Source organism: Bison bison, unplaced genomic scaffold, assembly GCF_000754665.1.
Source record: "Bison bison bison isolate TAMUID 2011002044 unplaced genomic scaffold, Bison_UMD1.0 scf7180017864453, whole genome shotgun sequence".
Lineage (NCBI taxonomy): Eukaryota > Metazoa > Chordata > Mammalia > Artiodactyla > Bovidae > Bison > Bison bison.
Genome location: NW_011495015.1, coordinates 136,278 through 151,076, shown reverse-complemented (window position 1 = coordinate 151,076; position 14,799 = coordinate 136,278). Strand labels below are relative to the sequence as shown.

Here is a 14,799-nt window from a genome sequence, read left to right as displayed (position 1 = left end):
TGGACGTTCCTGGGGACAGGACAGCTGAGGAGCTGGAGCCAGGCCTGCTGGGGAGCAGTATGCAGGAAGCTGGCTCTCAGGCCACGAATGCTTTCACAGGTGAGAATCCTCCATGCTGAGCTGAGCATGTTATTTCATTCTTAGTAGGTAACGAGACGCTGAGCAGTTCTAGGAGCTGAATGTGTGTCTGCATTTAGGAGCTGAAGCCCTACAGTGTCTTGGGGCTCAGGCTGCCACGGGAAATGATTTTGGCAAAACTATGGTGTTTTATCCTTTTCTGTAGCAAGGAATTTGAAACAGCATCAGACATTTTGTGATTCTGCTTTGTTGAGTCATAGGGCACACAGTGTCCCACGAGCCACTGCCCCTGAAAAAAATCCATCCCTTGCGGTGCATGTGTCAGGGGGTCTGTCTGCCCAGAGCTGGGGGACTCGGAGGGAACAATCACGGCCGATGTGTACGTTCTCCCTCTGAGCCTCACCCGCATGCAGGCGGTAGTGGGTGGCAACTGTGAATGCTGACCCGCTCCTGTAAGGACTTTTGGACGTGCCCCTCTCTGCCCCGTCTGGTCTGCACCCCTTGAAGGGAACCGCTCTGTCTGGATGGTACACAGAGCCAGGGCATGATCAGGGGCTTTTGAGTTGGGTCTTGGTTCTTTGTCTGAATCACTTAACATCCCAGGAAGCCACTAATTCTTATGGGCCTTTGACTCCTCATTTATAAAATGGGGAACTTGAAGCTGAAGAACGTCATGGAATCCAGGGAAAACAGTTTTACATAAAAGAGGTTTTTTCCTATTAAGGGAGGGATGGTGGGAAAATTATAAGAAGTGACTGTGTTTCTCACTCTGAGAGCCCCACGAGTTTGTTGGTTTCCCGGTTGTGTATAGCAGGCAGGTTGGGGTGTCAGGTGCCTGGAGAGAGCTTGAGGCTCGGCCCCCGCTGCCCGCCCTGCTTGTGGACGCTCACCAGGGCCAGCCCTGCTCCCTTTGCTGGTTTGACAGCCAACAAGGCCACGTGCAGCTCTCACAGAAGCACGGCTGGAGCAGCTGAGCATGTGAAACACAGGAGCCCCCTCCTGGAGGCCCAGGTTGGGGAGGGCCCCTGGCTGATCAGGGTCCAGGAAGACGAGTGTGGTGGCTGCTTCAGAGGAGCATGTGGAGCTCAGCTCGCCAGAACCCTCCTCAGCCGCCAAGCCTGGCACGGAAACCCGTCCTCCAATTGATCGCTGGGTAGTCAGAAGCACAGGTGACCACCTGGACTTGGGACTTGTGTCTGAAGGGGCAGTGTCGCGGGTCCAGGCCACTCCAGGCAGACAAGGTCAGAACCGACAAGCTACTGCCCTGGTTCCAGGACTTGCTGCTGTGGCATGAATTCATGCTTTCATGTGAACATCTGTTTCCAGAAGCTCATGGCTTGGCAGTGGAAGTTGCCCAGTAGCTAAATCTTGAATTAAAAGATTTTTATCTCTAGTGACTTAAACAATTTTAACCATTTCAATGTGTTTCCCTAACAGTTTCTGGCATTGCAGGGATTTTTTTTCTAATTAAAAAGAAATTTATGAAATATTTTAAAGTCTTTTTGATTTTTAAGTGAAAAACACAATTTTTGGAATGCCGAATCTAGGTACTTTTTTGTGAACAGGAGTCATAAAAGTTCTCATTTATGTAAGTATTCCTAACTCTTTGCAGACATTTTTATAGCTCTTTGTCAGTGCTGCTTATAATACGTTTAGTATATATAGTGAATGAAGGAAACACTGAATATTTGTCATGACTGGAAGACTCTTGAATAACTAAAGTTTCTATTTGGTGATCCCAAAGCATGTCAATGAATGAATAGCATCAGCCAGGTAGGGACTCTAATGGCTATGTCCCCAGGCTTTCTTGTCAAGCACTTGGGGAAAAGTGATTAAAAAAACATGCTTATCAAATTTGCAGATGACTGGAGACTAAAGGGAATTGCTGACCCTGGTGGCAGAATTTAAGTTTAGAAATAAAGCAATATTAAAATATGAGGAGGAAGTCTCTGGCAGTTCCAGTGGTTAGGACTCCATGATGTCACTGCCAAAGGCCTGGGTTCAATCACTGGTTGGGGAGATAATATCTCACAAGCCTTGTGGCATGGCAAAAAGAAGAAAAAAGATAGAGTAAACCAGTCCCAGAATAACACATGGTTAAGTAACTATGATGTATCATTGTGATGAAATTCCCCATAGCTACTACAAAGGATGTTTTAGTGTTTCACGTTCTGGAGAAATGCTTATATTTTTAAGTGAAAAAAGTAGGTCATAAAGCAATAGGAAGAAGGCGATCCTTTAATTTTTATACTCAAAGAACAAAGACAGTATAGGTGGATGTGCACCAAAATGTTACTGGTGGCTACCTCCGGGTGATAGCAATACATAATGAGGTTTCCTTTCTTAGATTTACTTATCCATATCTTACAGTTTTTCTTTTTTTTTAAGTAAAAACGAAAATATCAAGATAATGAACCCAAAATAACTGTTCCTTTGTGATAAAAAGGAATAATTATTTGTATGTGTCCAGTATAGTTTAATTTTACTGCTTTATAATATTAAAAGAGTGCATCTGAGAACAGATACTAAACCCCTGGCCATTTGCTTTGATACCAGAGGTCGATGAGGGGGTATGTTACTATTTCTTTCCTCATTTAGTTGTGTGACCTTGGGTGAGTTTCCTAACTTCTCTGGGCCTCAGTTTCTATGTGAAGTCAGGAATTAATATGATGGTCACCTGTGTGATTTGATGACTCTGTACCTCTGGGTCCCAAAGTTCAGTAGTTGTCTTTGGCTGGAGGGTGTCTTTGTAGAAATCTCATGGTTATGTCTTTGTAGGACCTGAAGTGTAAACAACAGACTTCAGACTGGTCCTCACAGGTTTCATTTCTACAAGAAAGGCATGGGAAGTCTGTGGCCTTAAGATGGGTTTTTCCTGTTGTGTATAGGTCCCAGGATGAAGGGAGAATGGCAGGGGCTGGGAGAAGGACTGAGACCATCTTGGTGAAAGAGACTGGCCAGCTTCAGAGCCACATGCAGGCTACGTGCCAGGGTTTTTGTTAGTAAAGCAAAAAACTCTTCTGTGTCTACACACAGCACTCACAGTGCTGGCCACCAGCCATGTGGGTGTTTCCTGCACCAGGCAACTGCGACAGCTTGATGTCCTACAGCTTTGTCGGGTTTGACCCTTTCTGCCGGAAGTGGCCCAGACCCGGAGGCACTGCCCTCTTCAGACACGAGTCCCAAGTCCAGGTGGTCACCCCTGTGCTTCTGACCAACTGGCTGATCAATTGGAGGTTCTTGTGGTCCCTCCTGAGATTTGGTAGACTTGCTGGAGCGGCTCACAGAACTCAGGAAGGCAGTTGAATAATAATGTTACTGGTCAAGAAAGGCCAGGGCACAGTGGTGTAAGGAAAGGGTGTGGAGCCTGACATCCTCTCAGGCACCACCTTCCCCAGACCTCCCATGATTACCAGCCTGGAAGCCCTCTGACTCTGTACTCTGGGGTGTTATGGAGGTCTCATCATCCTGGCAGGAGTGGTGAGCTCACTGGCCATTGGGATGGGCTCAGTCTCCAGCCCTTCTCCTCCAACAGAGGCCTGAGGGTGGGGCTGAAAATGCCAGCCTTCTGATCCTGTGGGTGGTTCCCCTGGCAACCAGTCCTATCCTTAGGGGCTTCCCAAAGTCACCTCATTAACCAGGGCCTTGGCACGAATAACAAAAGACACCTTCATGGCTCTTACCATTTAGGAAATTCCAAGGGTTTTAGGAGCCCTGAATCAGAGCTTTTGTGATTTGTGATTTATGACTGAGACCAAATATATATTTCTTATGATAAATCTCAATGTCATGGTCCCAGCCCCCACCCCCATGGTTAGTGTGGCCTGGGAAATGACTTTTACTTCCTCTTTTAAGTATATTTTACTAAAAAGCCAGAGATTTCAAATTCTGTTATTTCTTGATCAATATGCTGTAGGGCCAAGACACGCTTTGGAAACTAGAATCCTTTCTTGAACATTTCAGATGTGTGATTTTGCACTGTGAACTTGACCCTTCTTGTCAGAGGTGCATGCTGTGTCTCAAGCAGCTTTGCTGTCAGTTTACATCTGTGCCATTTGCTGTGCTCCTAATGCTGTGTCTAGAAGTCTGAGGGCATGGGGTGCAGTGACCTGTGACCTCGGATCTGGGCTCAACCTTGGAACCCTCTCTGGCCTGGACTGCTCACCTCGAGCGTCCACTGTGCCAGGTGTGGAGATGTTCACAGTGTGAGTCAGCTGTCAGAGCATGGTCCACAGGAACTATTGCTCTATAAAACTTTCTTCCCCAAAACTATGTTTAGTTGTTATTTTAAATTTGCATTTAGATTTTTTAAAAGTAATTATACAAATTCAGGCCTGGAGAAGGGCATGACAACCCACTCTAGTATTCTTGCCTGGGAATCCCATGGACAGAGGAGCCTGGCAGGCTACAGTCCATTGGGTTGCAAAGAGTTGGACTTGACTGTAGCGACTAAGCCTGCATGCATACAAATTCAGGAACTGTTTTAATGTGCATTTCAATTGTAAAATTTTAGAAATGCATGCAAAGAATGGAAATCATTAATATGTGGGTTATAAAAGTAATGAAAGAAAAATATAGTTTTGAGAGAAACCTGGTGAAGACATACTTTTGTTTGATATAAAAGTAGCTGTGACATGGCACCCTCATTTATGAGGGACAGACGTGCCAGTCCTGATGCAGAGGGGCCCCTGCGGAGATCATGTGGACATTATAACTGTGGCTCCCAGTCTGTCTGTTTTTTTGTGATTGTTACCTGTTACCTATTTAGCTTTGGAAAAGTTTTAAAGTTCACATCTGCTCTGGTCAAATCCAGAAGTTGCTTCCATGATCCCCAGTCTGTTTTTTGAGGTGCTGATAATGATTATAATATCAGATATGTTGTTAGCTTCCATTTGTTTGTACGTGTGCCACGAGTCAGACACTGTATTGAGCACTGCATGTACGGCATCTGTTGAGTCTTCACAGCAGGTATTTTATATGTGAAGAAACTGAGCCTGAAGGAGACTGTGCAGTGCAGCTGGTTGACAGCAGAGCTGGAGTTTGTGACCAGGCCGGTAGCCTTGGTGAGAATGTGCGATCTGAGAATGGAGGCCGTGAGCTCACAAGAGGGTATCACCACTTCTCTGAAGACAGCGCTGGCATGATAACTCAATCTCAGCCACAAGTCTTGTTCTCCATCTCATACGTCAGTACCACAGGCATGGAGGTTATGTCGAGTGAGAGGGTGTCGGTATGCAGGTGTGTGGGTGTCTCACTGGGGACCTTTTGGCCTTGGCCCACCTGGTAGGGTGAGTGTGAGGACCCTGTGCTCCTGGACCCTGTCCCACTGACACCCCTGTCCTCTGTAGTGGATGGTTCGCTTAGTGTAAGAGACGGCTCCTCCCTTATTAATCCTTTCCCCTGGACGGAGTGAAGTTTTGTGATGATCTTTATATAGCTTTCAAGACACCAATTTTCTGTTTCTTTATGGCAGCTGGTAAAGTTGTGTCTGGTTGTGCAGCATGTTTCATGCTGTGGTGTGATTGGGACTCAGACTGCCCACCTGACTGCTGACACCCAGCCCTCAGGTGACCTTGAGACCCCAGTTGATGAGGATCAGGTGTCTTGACTGGGAAGTGGTGCTGAGGTCTTGTGGCTTTCTGAGATGATGGTGGCCTGTAAACCATCTTGATTAAGTGGTGACATGAGTGATGTGACCAATCCCAGCGAGGCATTTTCTCTGTCTTGGAGACGACGGAGGCTCTGGCATCTGTAGGACCCAGACAGGACAGGATGTTGAGGGACTAGTCTGTTGTCTGTCCCAGCCATGCCAGGGAGCCTGCCCTCGGTAGTGCTGGACTGGCCCATTCTAGAGTCCCAGCGTATTCGGCCTTCCTGCCTGCCCTTGACTGGGAGCCTGGTATGGGCTGGGGCAGAGCGTAACCCTAACTCTCCCCAGCGCTCAGACCCGCCCCTGCTCACTGTGGGACCTCAGTGTGTGGCCCCCTGGTGCACTGGTAGGGGACATGCAGGGTGGCTCACAGGGTGAAGTGCGTGTACTCCAGGCGGACGGTCCATGAGGTGAGTTATGATGATGACAGTGCTCAGATTAGTGTGTGATGATTGAAGGTGGATTTGAGTCCTTGACCTTTGGAGCCCAGACACTGATTCAGCAATAAAAGACAATGACTGTTTGTTAATGGCAGTTTTAGGCCAGGACTGTTGGCCTCTTCTCTTTCATGTGTCCCATAAATTTAATGTGGTCTGATGTACTACGGAGGATAATAAAGCACATGGTGCTGGGGATTTTAAGACTTTTCTCTGGGAGTTTGCCTTCAGTTTTCCCTCTGAAGAGTGTTTGGGAGAGAGCTCTGTGGACAGCACCCGGATTTGTTTCAGATGCATGTGCTACTGTGCATCAGTGCTTACCATGGAGGCCACCTGAGTGTGCTTCTATGGCTGCTGCACTTCCACATTTATCAGAAGCATACATGCAGTCTTGTTCAGTCACTGTGTCTCATCTGACTCTGTGACCCTGTGGACGAGACACAGCCTAGGTGCTGCCCTGGAGTTGACATGGAGGGCGTCCATGGCCTGGAGTGCAGTGATGGGGCCAAAGCCTGACCAGATTTGCTGAGAAGAAACAGGCCTGAGCCCTGGGAGTGGAAACATGCGAGTGCGGCCCAGAGCATTGTATTTTAAAGACGTGGAGGTTACAGCATGTTTGTGATGCTGCTTCGAAGGATCCCATGGAGGTGGTATTGATGATCATTGTGTCCAGAATGATCAATGTGTCCAGTCAGTGTATTGATCACTGTGTCAACTGGTGATCAGTGTGATCCCTGTCCAGAGTTCAGCACCTGTCATTAGGATAATCATTAGAATAATGAAGAGTGAGCACCGGAAGTACCAAAGGGCTCAAGTAGAGTGTCATTCTTTAACATTTCTTTTTTAAAACTGTTGAATTGTGGTTTCTAAGAATTGAAAGGACTTTTAGAATGTAAGGCAATAGGTAGCTTTCAGATTTTTCAGCTGGAGGATGCTGTCTTACAGAGGAATCTCCAGGGAATCTACCTGCGCACAGACTTAGCAATCCTGTGGGGACACTCACTGACCCCAAACCCCATATCCTCTGGGCCCTAGGCTATCAGAGGAGGATGCAGAGTCACTGCTTTAATCCCAGCACCACGTTGACCAGGAAGCAGTTGAGAGGCTAAGAGTCTTGTTCTTGCCTGAGGAAAACAAAGTGTTTAGTTTAAGAGCTGAAGGAGAAACTCTTAGACGGAACTGTCTGTTTCATCCTTGGCACCTGTGGCCATGCTCCTTGCCAGAGTAGTGAGGACTCTTGAATGAATGACTGAAAGAGTGGCTTGAGGGAAAGAGTCCTGAGGCTCAGTGGTCACAATACCTGAGGGTCACCGCTGTACTTTCACCCCTGTTTCCCCTGTTGGGGCCCAGGTTTATGCCGTGAATGCCTATGTAGCCATCTAGTGGGTCCTGCAGGTTGGGTGTGGTCCTCAGGGACGTGCGCACATGTCAGTGGGCAGTTCAGAACTCTTATTGCTCCTCTGTGGAGCTGTTGTGAGTGGGGTGTGCAGGATTAGTCTTGATGGATGTGCGTTAAATGCTCAGGGCTGTGCAGTTAGATCCTTTTTAGAGGCCCTAGACTGAGCGACTTCACTTTCACCTTTCACTTTCATGCACTGGAGAAGGAAATGGCAACCCACTCTGGTGTTCTTGCCTGGAGAATCCCAGGGATGGCTGAGCCTGGTGGGCTGCCATCTGTGGGGTCGCACGGAGTCGGACACGACTGAAGCGACTTAGCAGAGGCCCTAGATCCCTGGGTCGGGAAGATCCCCTGGAGAAGGAAAAGGCAACCCACTCCAGTATCCTTGCCTGGAAAATCTCATGGACGGAGGAGCCTGGTGGGCTGCAGTCCATGGGGTCGCAAAGAGTTGGGCACGACTGAGTGACTAACACTTACTTATTAAAGCCTGTAGATACAGTACCAGCCTGGTCATCAGCACACCGTCTGGCCCTCAACATTACTCTCGCACTGCAGGCTGTGGCTCTGCAGGATCTGCGCTCCTCTCCACCCCAGCGCTCTGCAGCGGGTCCTCAGGCAGGAACTGCCAGCTGGTGTCTGTGCTTTTACTGCTGCTCTTCCTGGGGGTGCCCCCGTGAGCTCCGTGCCTCAGAGTGTGACTGAGACGGTGGGGCTGGAACCGTGTGTCTGGATTTCTGTTGGTATGATGTTATAGGTACTTCATTATTGTGGGTTTAGAATTCTATGAACATTTGGTTTCAGAGATTTTTCTCACTTTAAAATAGGCTTTATATTTTTCTGATTATAAAATGGTACACACAAGTCAGAAGGAACTACAGATTACCAATGATCCCAGCACCCAGAAGTGTCACTGTTTGTGTTTTGGCGAGCATCCTTTCAGACTGCTTCCCATGTATTTGATATCTTGCATGTACTGATGTGCCTTTTGTTTGCAGAGAATGTTAAGGCATTCTTACCTGCTTCCATGGGTGCTTCTATGATAGTTCTAAGAAGCTAATGAGAACACTTCTGCACATTCTGTACACAGGAAAACACAGAAAAGCATTCATACATTCTTTCATTCAGTGCTTTTGAACGTAGAAGAGAAATAGTGCTATTTGCCAGTTCCAGTTCTGAAGGACTTTTAAAATACCCGATGGTGTTCTGATGACGGCTGGGTAATTTTTTCAGGCTGCTCTGAAGGGTACTTGGACTGGAAGTCTGACGCAGAGTACCTTGGACTGTTCAGAGCACATTTTTCACTGCTGCTGCACTGGCTCCTTCTTCCTTGGTGGCAGTGAAGACTGACAAGGATTTTTTTCAAGCAAAGAGCTCCATAACTGTGACTCTTGCTGGGCATGTTGTGTAAAGAAAGCACCTGTGCTATTATTATGTGGGTCCGAGGTAGGGGGTGAGTGAGGTCCGGCAGGCTTGAGTGCTCCTGGGCCCTGTCTGAGCTCGGTTCTCTGGGTTCTCTAGGTAGATGGGTTCCCAGACCGTCACAGCATACAGACGGGGGAGGAGAAGTGGCAGCTGAGGAGCCTCAGGCTGGCATTGACAACTCCATGCTTTGTGTTGTGCTTTTTCAGAGTGCAAATTCACCTGCACCAGCGGGCAGTGCTTGTATCTGGGTTCCCTGGTCTGTAACCAGCAGAACGACTGTGGGGACAACAGTGACGAAGAAAACTGCCTCCTGGTGACAGAGCACCCCCCTCCGGGCATCTTCAGCTGTAAGTCCTTCCTGCCCACCTCGCGCCATTCAGCTGTGGTGTGTTTGCAAACGGTAGGCGGCCCTGACCCTGGGATGTGGGAAGGATGTTGTTTTTGGTTAAGAGAAGAGGTTTGTGTTGTCACAAAGGCAATGTTTTCTTTTAGGATAGAAAGAGGGTATGTCTGAGAGTCAGAAGTTCCTTCCACTTTGAGCAGCCTGTGTTTTGTTTGGGAGAGGCTTTCTGCTGCATATCTGAGAAGCACTGACTGATCCCAAGAAATAATTATTGACTTAGTATTCTTCATACTGGTTTTAGAGAATTTTTGGAAGTAATTTTAAGCCACTATTTTAAAATAATTTTAAATAAAGAAGGATATATAGAGTCTGTGTTCAAGCATGTAATTAAAACCAGAAAATAGAAAAAAAAAGTTTGTTGGGGGTTTAAAAAGGTTGTAATTGTGTATTTTTTCTATTTGGTACTGGAGTGGGTTGTTTCTCAGGTAAAGTCCCAGGTTGAGGCTGTGAGCATTTCTTGAGCTGGAAGAAGGTGAAGTCCAAGTACGAAGTTCATTGACTGATCTGGTGGCTTTTGTGAAGAGGAAGGAGAGAGAAGGCACCTGGAGACATGGCTGGGCAACTCTGAGAGTGGCTTGTTGCGTCCTGTGTTTCGTTGTGTCCTGTTTCCTGGGCCTAAGGAAGTGTGTCGAGGTCAAGGATGCTTCACAGCACTGACCCTCGCTAGGGGTCTTTTTCCCTGCCTCAGGTCCCTTCCTGCCTGCCTCTCTTCCTTTCTCCTCAGTATTTCCTGGTGTTTAAAGCCAATTTCCAAATATCTTTTCATTTTAAAAATGTGAACTCTTTAGTTTTGTTTAGAAGCCAAGTGAAGCTTCTCCATCTATAAATGGCTCAGCATTGCCCAAAGACCTCTGAGAGTCTGTCCTAAGAGAAGAATCTCTTTTTTAAATTGAAGTATAGTTGGAAGTATAGATGAAGTATAAATTGAAGTATAGATGGCATCATGGACGTGAGTCTGCGTGAACTCCGGGAGTTGGTGATGGACAGGGAGGCCTGGCGTGCTGCGATTCATGAGGTTGCAAGGAGTCGGACATGACTGAGCAACTGAACTGAACCTGATAGTTGATTTACAGTGTTGTCTTAATTTCTGCTGTACAATAGTGATTCAGTTATGTATATATTTTTTTCCTCCTCTTCTCCATGTTGGTTTATCACAGGATATTGAATACGGGTCTCTATGTTCTATAGGAGGACCTTGTTGTCTGTCTTACATATGCTGTAGTAGTTTGTATCCTAACAGAGGAACCTTAAGATCCTGTTGGCAAACTGTTGGTCCCTACTGTTCAGGTGTAACTAGGCTTGTTCCCTTGTAGCCAAAATGTGAGGTTGTTGACAACATGCTGTCTTTTAAGAAGATGGGAGAGTCTGGAGACAGAACGACAAAGGGCAGGATGAGGGCTCTGGCTTCACGTGAACCTGGGTTCAAGCTCTTGCTTAAGAAAGGCGGCTGAACTCCTTAAGGCTTAGTGTCTCTGTCCATGAAATGGGAATGATTCCTGCCGTGTACAGCTGCTCTGGGGGTTCACATGAAGAGTGCGGTCTGCATCATCATCTTGCTGCTTGCTGTGTGCCTACTGCTGTCTGCACGGCCGGACCTCCTTCACATGAAGCATGGGCTCAGGTGTCCAAAGGCGAGTTTATCCTCAGAGGTGCTGGGTGTTTCCCGCCTCCTCTGTCCCCTGGGGAAGGGCTGAAGGGGGCTTGCTGGGCCTGGCCTCTCTGCCAGCTCACAGGCAGCTGGCCTGCTTGTCACATTTGGGTTTGCCATGGCTGGTCTGTTCTTTGTGGTACTGAGGGTGATCTGGTATCAGATCAGTGCACTTTCCTCCCCTTGGTCTGTAGCCAAGAGCAGAGAGTGTCTGCTTCCACCCTCAGCTGCACAGTGAGGCTTGGGGGAGTCTGCAGGCCCCACCAGCCTGCGTCTGCAGCAGGTGGACAGCGTCTCTAGGGGGATTGCTTGTGGGGGTGCCACTTCCTCTCCGCCTTCAGAACTTGGAATGTCACAGGACTTCTTGTCTCTAAGTCAGTGTAGTGCAGGAGAACAAAGCACGCTTTCTCCTTACTCCTGCATAGGAGTCAACTTACTCAGTCTGCTCTGTGTCTACATAGAGGAAACTCCCTGTGTTGTACTCTTTGATTGCACTTAGGGTCAAGCACAGTGGAATCGGTTTTTTGCCTGTGTTGTTGGCTGTGGGCATGCTCCCTGACTCAGGTGTCTTGATTATCTCTCTCATTTTGTATTTGCTAAAATTTAGCATGAATTAAGGTTAGAAAGAAAATGTCACTGTCATTTGTGAGGCAGCAGTGCTAATGATAGTAGAAACCCTTACAGTAACAGCTCTAAGAAACTTTTCCTTCTGAAAACAATTTTGGAACCTAGACTGTGTGTCTCACCTGCTCCTCTGCCTCGTTGAGGCACATCCCTGGGTCTGAGCCCCACGCTCTGCAAATGTGAGTGTGGGCTGTTGTGAGTATCTTGCAGGGAGAGTGGTTGGTGTATCTTTTCAAGGAAGAGGGCTATACTGTCAGCCTCACTGTCAGCTTTTCCATGTCTTCCTCTATCAAAACATTGTATTCCTGAGCACTGAAAATACAAATCAGATAAAATTATTATTTATAAAAATAAAATTTTACAATACAAATTATTATATTTACAGGTATATGTATTAAGTGCCTTCTTTGGTCATTGTACCCAGCGTTCTAGGGAATGAAGGACAACAGATTTCATTATCAAGGTGCCGACAGGCAGATTGGGGAACTAAAACACACTTGTGCAAAGATGACTCAGCATGGACACAGGGTACTGGGCCGAGCGGTCCCAGGGACTGTGGTTCCGGAGTCTACAGAGAACCATTTTGCCAGGACGTGGTCATGGTGGCTTCACGGAGGAGGCAAGTGGGGTGTCAGGGTCAAGGATGGCAGGGTGACTGAGGGGGAAGGCAACCTGGTCATGCCACTTTCCTTCTGTCCTTGTTGCTGAAGAGATGGCCCGCGGGTCCCCAGCTGCACGGCCTGCCTATTGCCCTCAATGCTGGCCCTGTGCACTGGGCTCTTGCTCCGTGAACCTGCCCTTTGAAGCCCCTGTACTCCACAGCTCTGGCTTCTGAGAAACAGGATTTGAGGAGCGTGGAAAGAGCTGTGTGCTTTGACGGCGTTGGCGAAGGCAGGCCTTCCTCAGTCCCCCACAGACCTCAGAGTGGGGGACTGAGGGTCCCTGCGACAGCTTTGCCTCTAGTGAGTGATGGGGTCCTGATTAAGGGCGTGGCACTTTTGCCCATACTGGGGTCTTGACTGGTGGCCTCGGAAATCTCAAAGTGAAATGAGCCGAAGTTGATTAGGTTCCTGGATTCAGCCAGGATGTTAAGCCAGGACTTTTCAGAAGGAAACATTTTTTTGAGCCCAGTGTCATTTAGGGTAATAACAAACAAATGAGATAAATTCAGCACATTAAATTCTGAGCTAGGTGTCTTTCTTTCCACCTTTCTCAGTTTTTTTCCAAAGGGACTAGCTCCCTCCCTGTCACCAGGCTGTGCCCCCCTGTGCCCTTGTCTGGGAGACAAGTCCTGTGGGGCTCAGGAAGGGCTGACTCCTGCGGGCCCCAGAGGAAACATGACTAAATGAAGCAGACGCGCTGCCTGTCACATCAGTGACCTGGTCAGTCTCCCAGCACAGGTTCCACCTCCTACCAGAGTGTCCCTGGCACCACCTTCATACTGTTGCTGGCTTCTGGGGACAACCCGCAGTTTGTTCCAACTATAGAGTCCAGGGTGAGGTCTTGAGTTGGCAGGCTTCAGTCTCCCCTCACTAGCTGTGGCTTTTGGCAAGTTGCTCATCCTCTTCATGCCTTGATTTTCTCCTCTGAAATGAAGACAGTGCTAGTTTTGGCATCTCCCTCAGAGGATTGCTCTGAGGATTTACTAAAATAGTTCAGGTAAAGCAGTTAGAATAATGCCTGGCACATAGGAAGTTGCACCCACCACGTCTCTTTACCTGACAGTACTTCAATGTGTATTTCCTAAGAAAAAGACATTCTGATCCATAACCATAGTATAGTTACCAGGGACCAGAAAACGTAATGTAGATACAGCCCTACTTTCTGACAGGCGGCCCCCTTAAACTCTTGCTGGTGGCCCGTCTTGTCTTTCCAAGTAGTTGTTCGTGTTTTCAGCAGAGGGCCTAGGATGAGTAGCGGAACAGGGCTGCGGAGGGCATGGTGCTGGGAGAGCCCTCCTTCCACTCTCTCCTCTTCTTAAATGTTGATGGCCGGGGTGGAGCCTTCCCTCACTGCTGCTTCCCCTGAGTCTCATCCTCGCTTACCAGAGGCGACGCAGCTCCATTTCTCTGGCGATTAGTCTTTCGAGTTTATCTGAAGGCCTGTGTCCAGGCTTCCTTAGGCTGGGGATGAGGTGGGCAGAGAACTGCCATTTGCTGAGTGTTGGCTGTTTACATGCATCTTGTCATTTATCTCAAAACCTGCAAGTCTAGAAAGGTTGCCTAGGTAACATTGCTCAGATAGGTTAAATAATTTTTTCAGGGTCACATAGCTCTTGCATATTGGATCAAGGAACTGAACTCAGGCTGTGGGTTTTTTGGTTTTAGCTTCTAGGTGTTTGTTTTTTTCATGATTTTTTTTAATAAGTTAAGAATTTACACTTCAGTTTTTAAAGGTTTGTAGGGTGAAGATCAAACAATGCATTATTATGAAAGACCATATAAATGAGTGCCCCACAATCGTTAGTTTGTGTGTGTGTATGTGTGTGTGTTAGTTGCTCAATTGTGTCCGACTCTTTGCAAACCTATGGACAGTAGCCCTCCAGGCGCCTCTGTCCATGGGATTCTCTAGGCAAGAATACTGGAGTGGATTCCCATTCCCTTCTCCAGGGGATCTTCGCCACCCACTGAATAAACCCTATCTCCCACATTGCAGGTGAATTCTTAACTGTCTGAGTCACCAGGGAAGACAGTTGTTTATATGGCAGTTTTTGATTGATACATAGACAATGGTATTCTTGGATTAATCCTGGATTTTCAAATAGATTCTGAAACGTGAACCCTGGAGCCCTCAGATATCAAGTGTCATTGGTTTTGTTGAGATGGAGTGCTGAATCTGTCCTTCAGTTCTGCCCGGCTGTGTCCTGTTTATGTGTCCTGCAGGAAGTCCATTCCCCTTTCCGCTCTCCTTTCCTGCCAAGAGGTGAGAATGTGAACACCCACCTGGTGGGATCCAGTGAGCAGAGCGTGTGCATTTCTGCCACCGTTCACCCCTCTTGGCTGCGTGCACAGGGCCCCTTAGTCGGACGTGGGCTGTTAGCTCTCGTCCCCTGAGGCCCCTCCAGATGCCCTGTGATCAGACTGGTGCGGCCTCCACGGGGAGGGTGGGAGGTCTCCCAGAGTGCTGTGTTGCCCCAGG

The 14,799-nt window shown here is 47.8% G+C and overlaps 1 protein-coding gene across 3 annotated transcripts in view; it reads left to right on the top strand.

Moving 5' to 3' along the window:
* The first annotated feature begins 6 nt into the window (after positions 1-6).
* The window catches only part of LDLRAD4 (low density lipoprotein receptor class A domain containing 4), a 61,831-nt gene continuing 47,038 nt past the window's right edge, over positions 7-14,799 (top strand). For 2 of the 3 annotated variants that reach the window (XM_010859036.1, XM_010859035.1), the window contains exons 1-2: positions 7-99; positions 9,193-9,333. In XM_010859036.1, coding sequence (XP_010857338.1) covers positions 60-99; positions 9,193-9,333 — 181 coding nt within the window. In that variant the 5' untranslated portion in view covers positions 7-59. The remainder of the gene's footprint in view (positions 100-9,192; positions 9,334-14,799) is intronic. The other variant, XM_010859037.1, reaches the window with a different exon arrangement.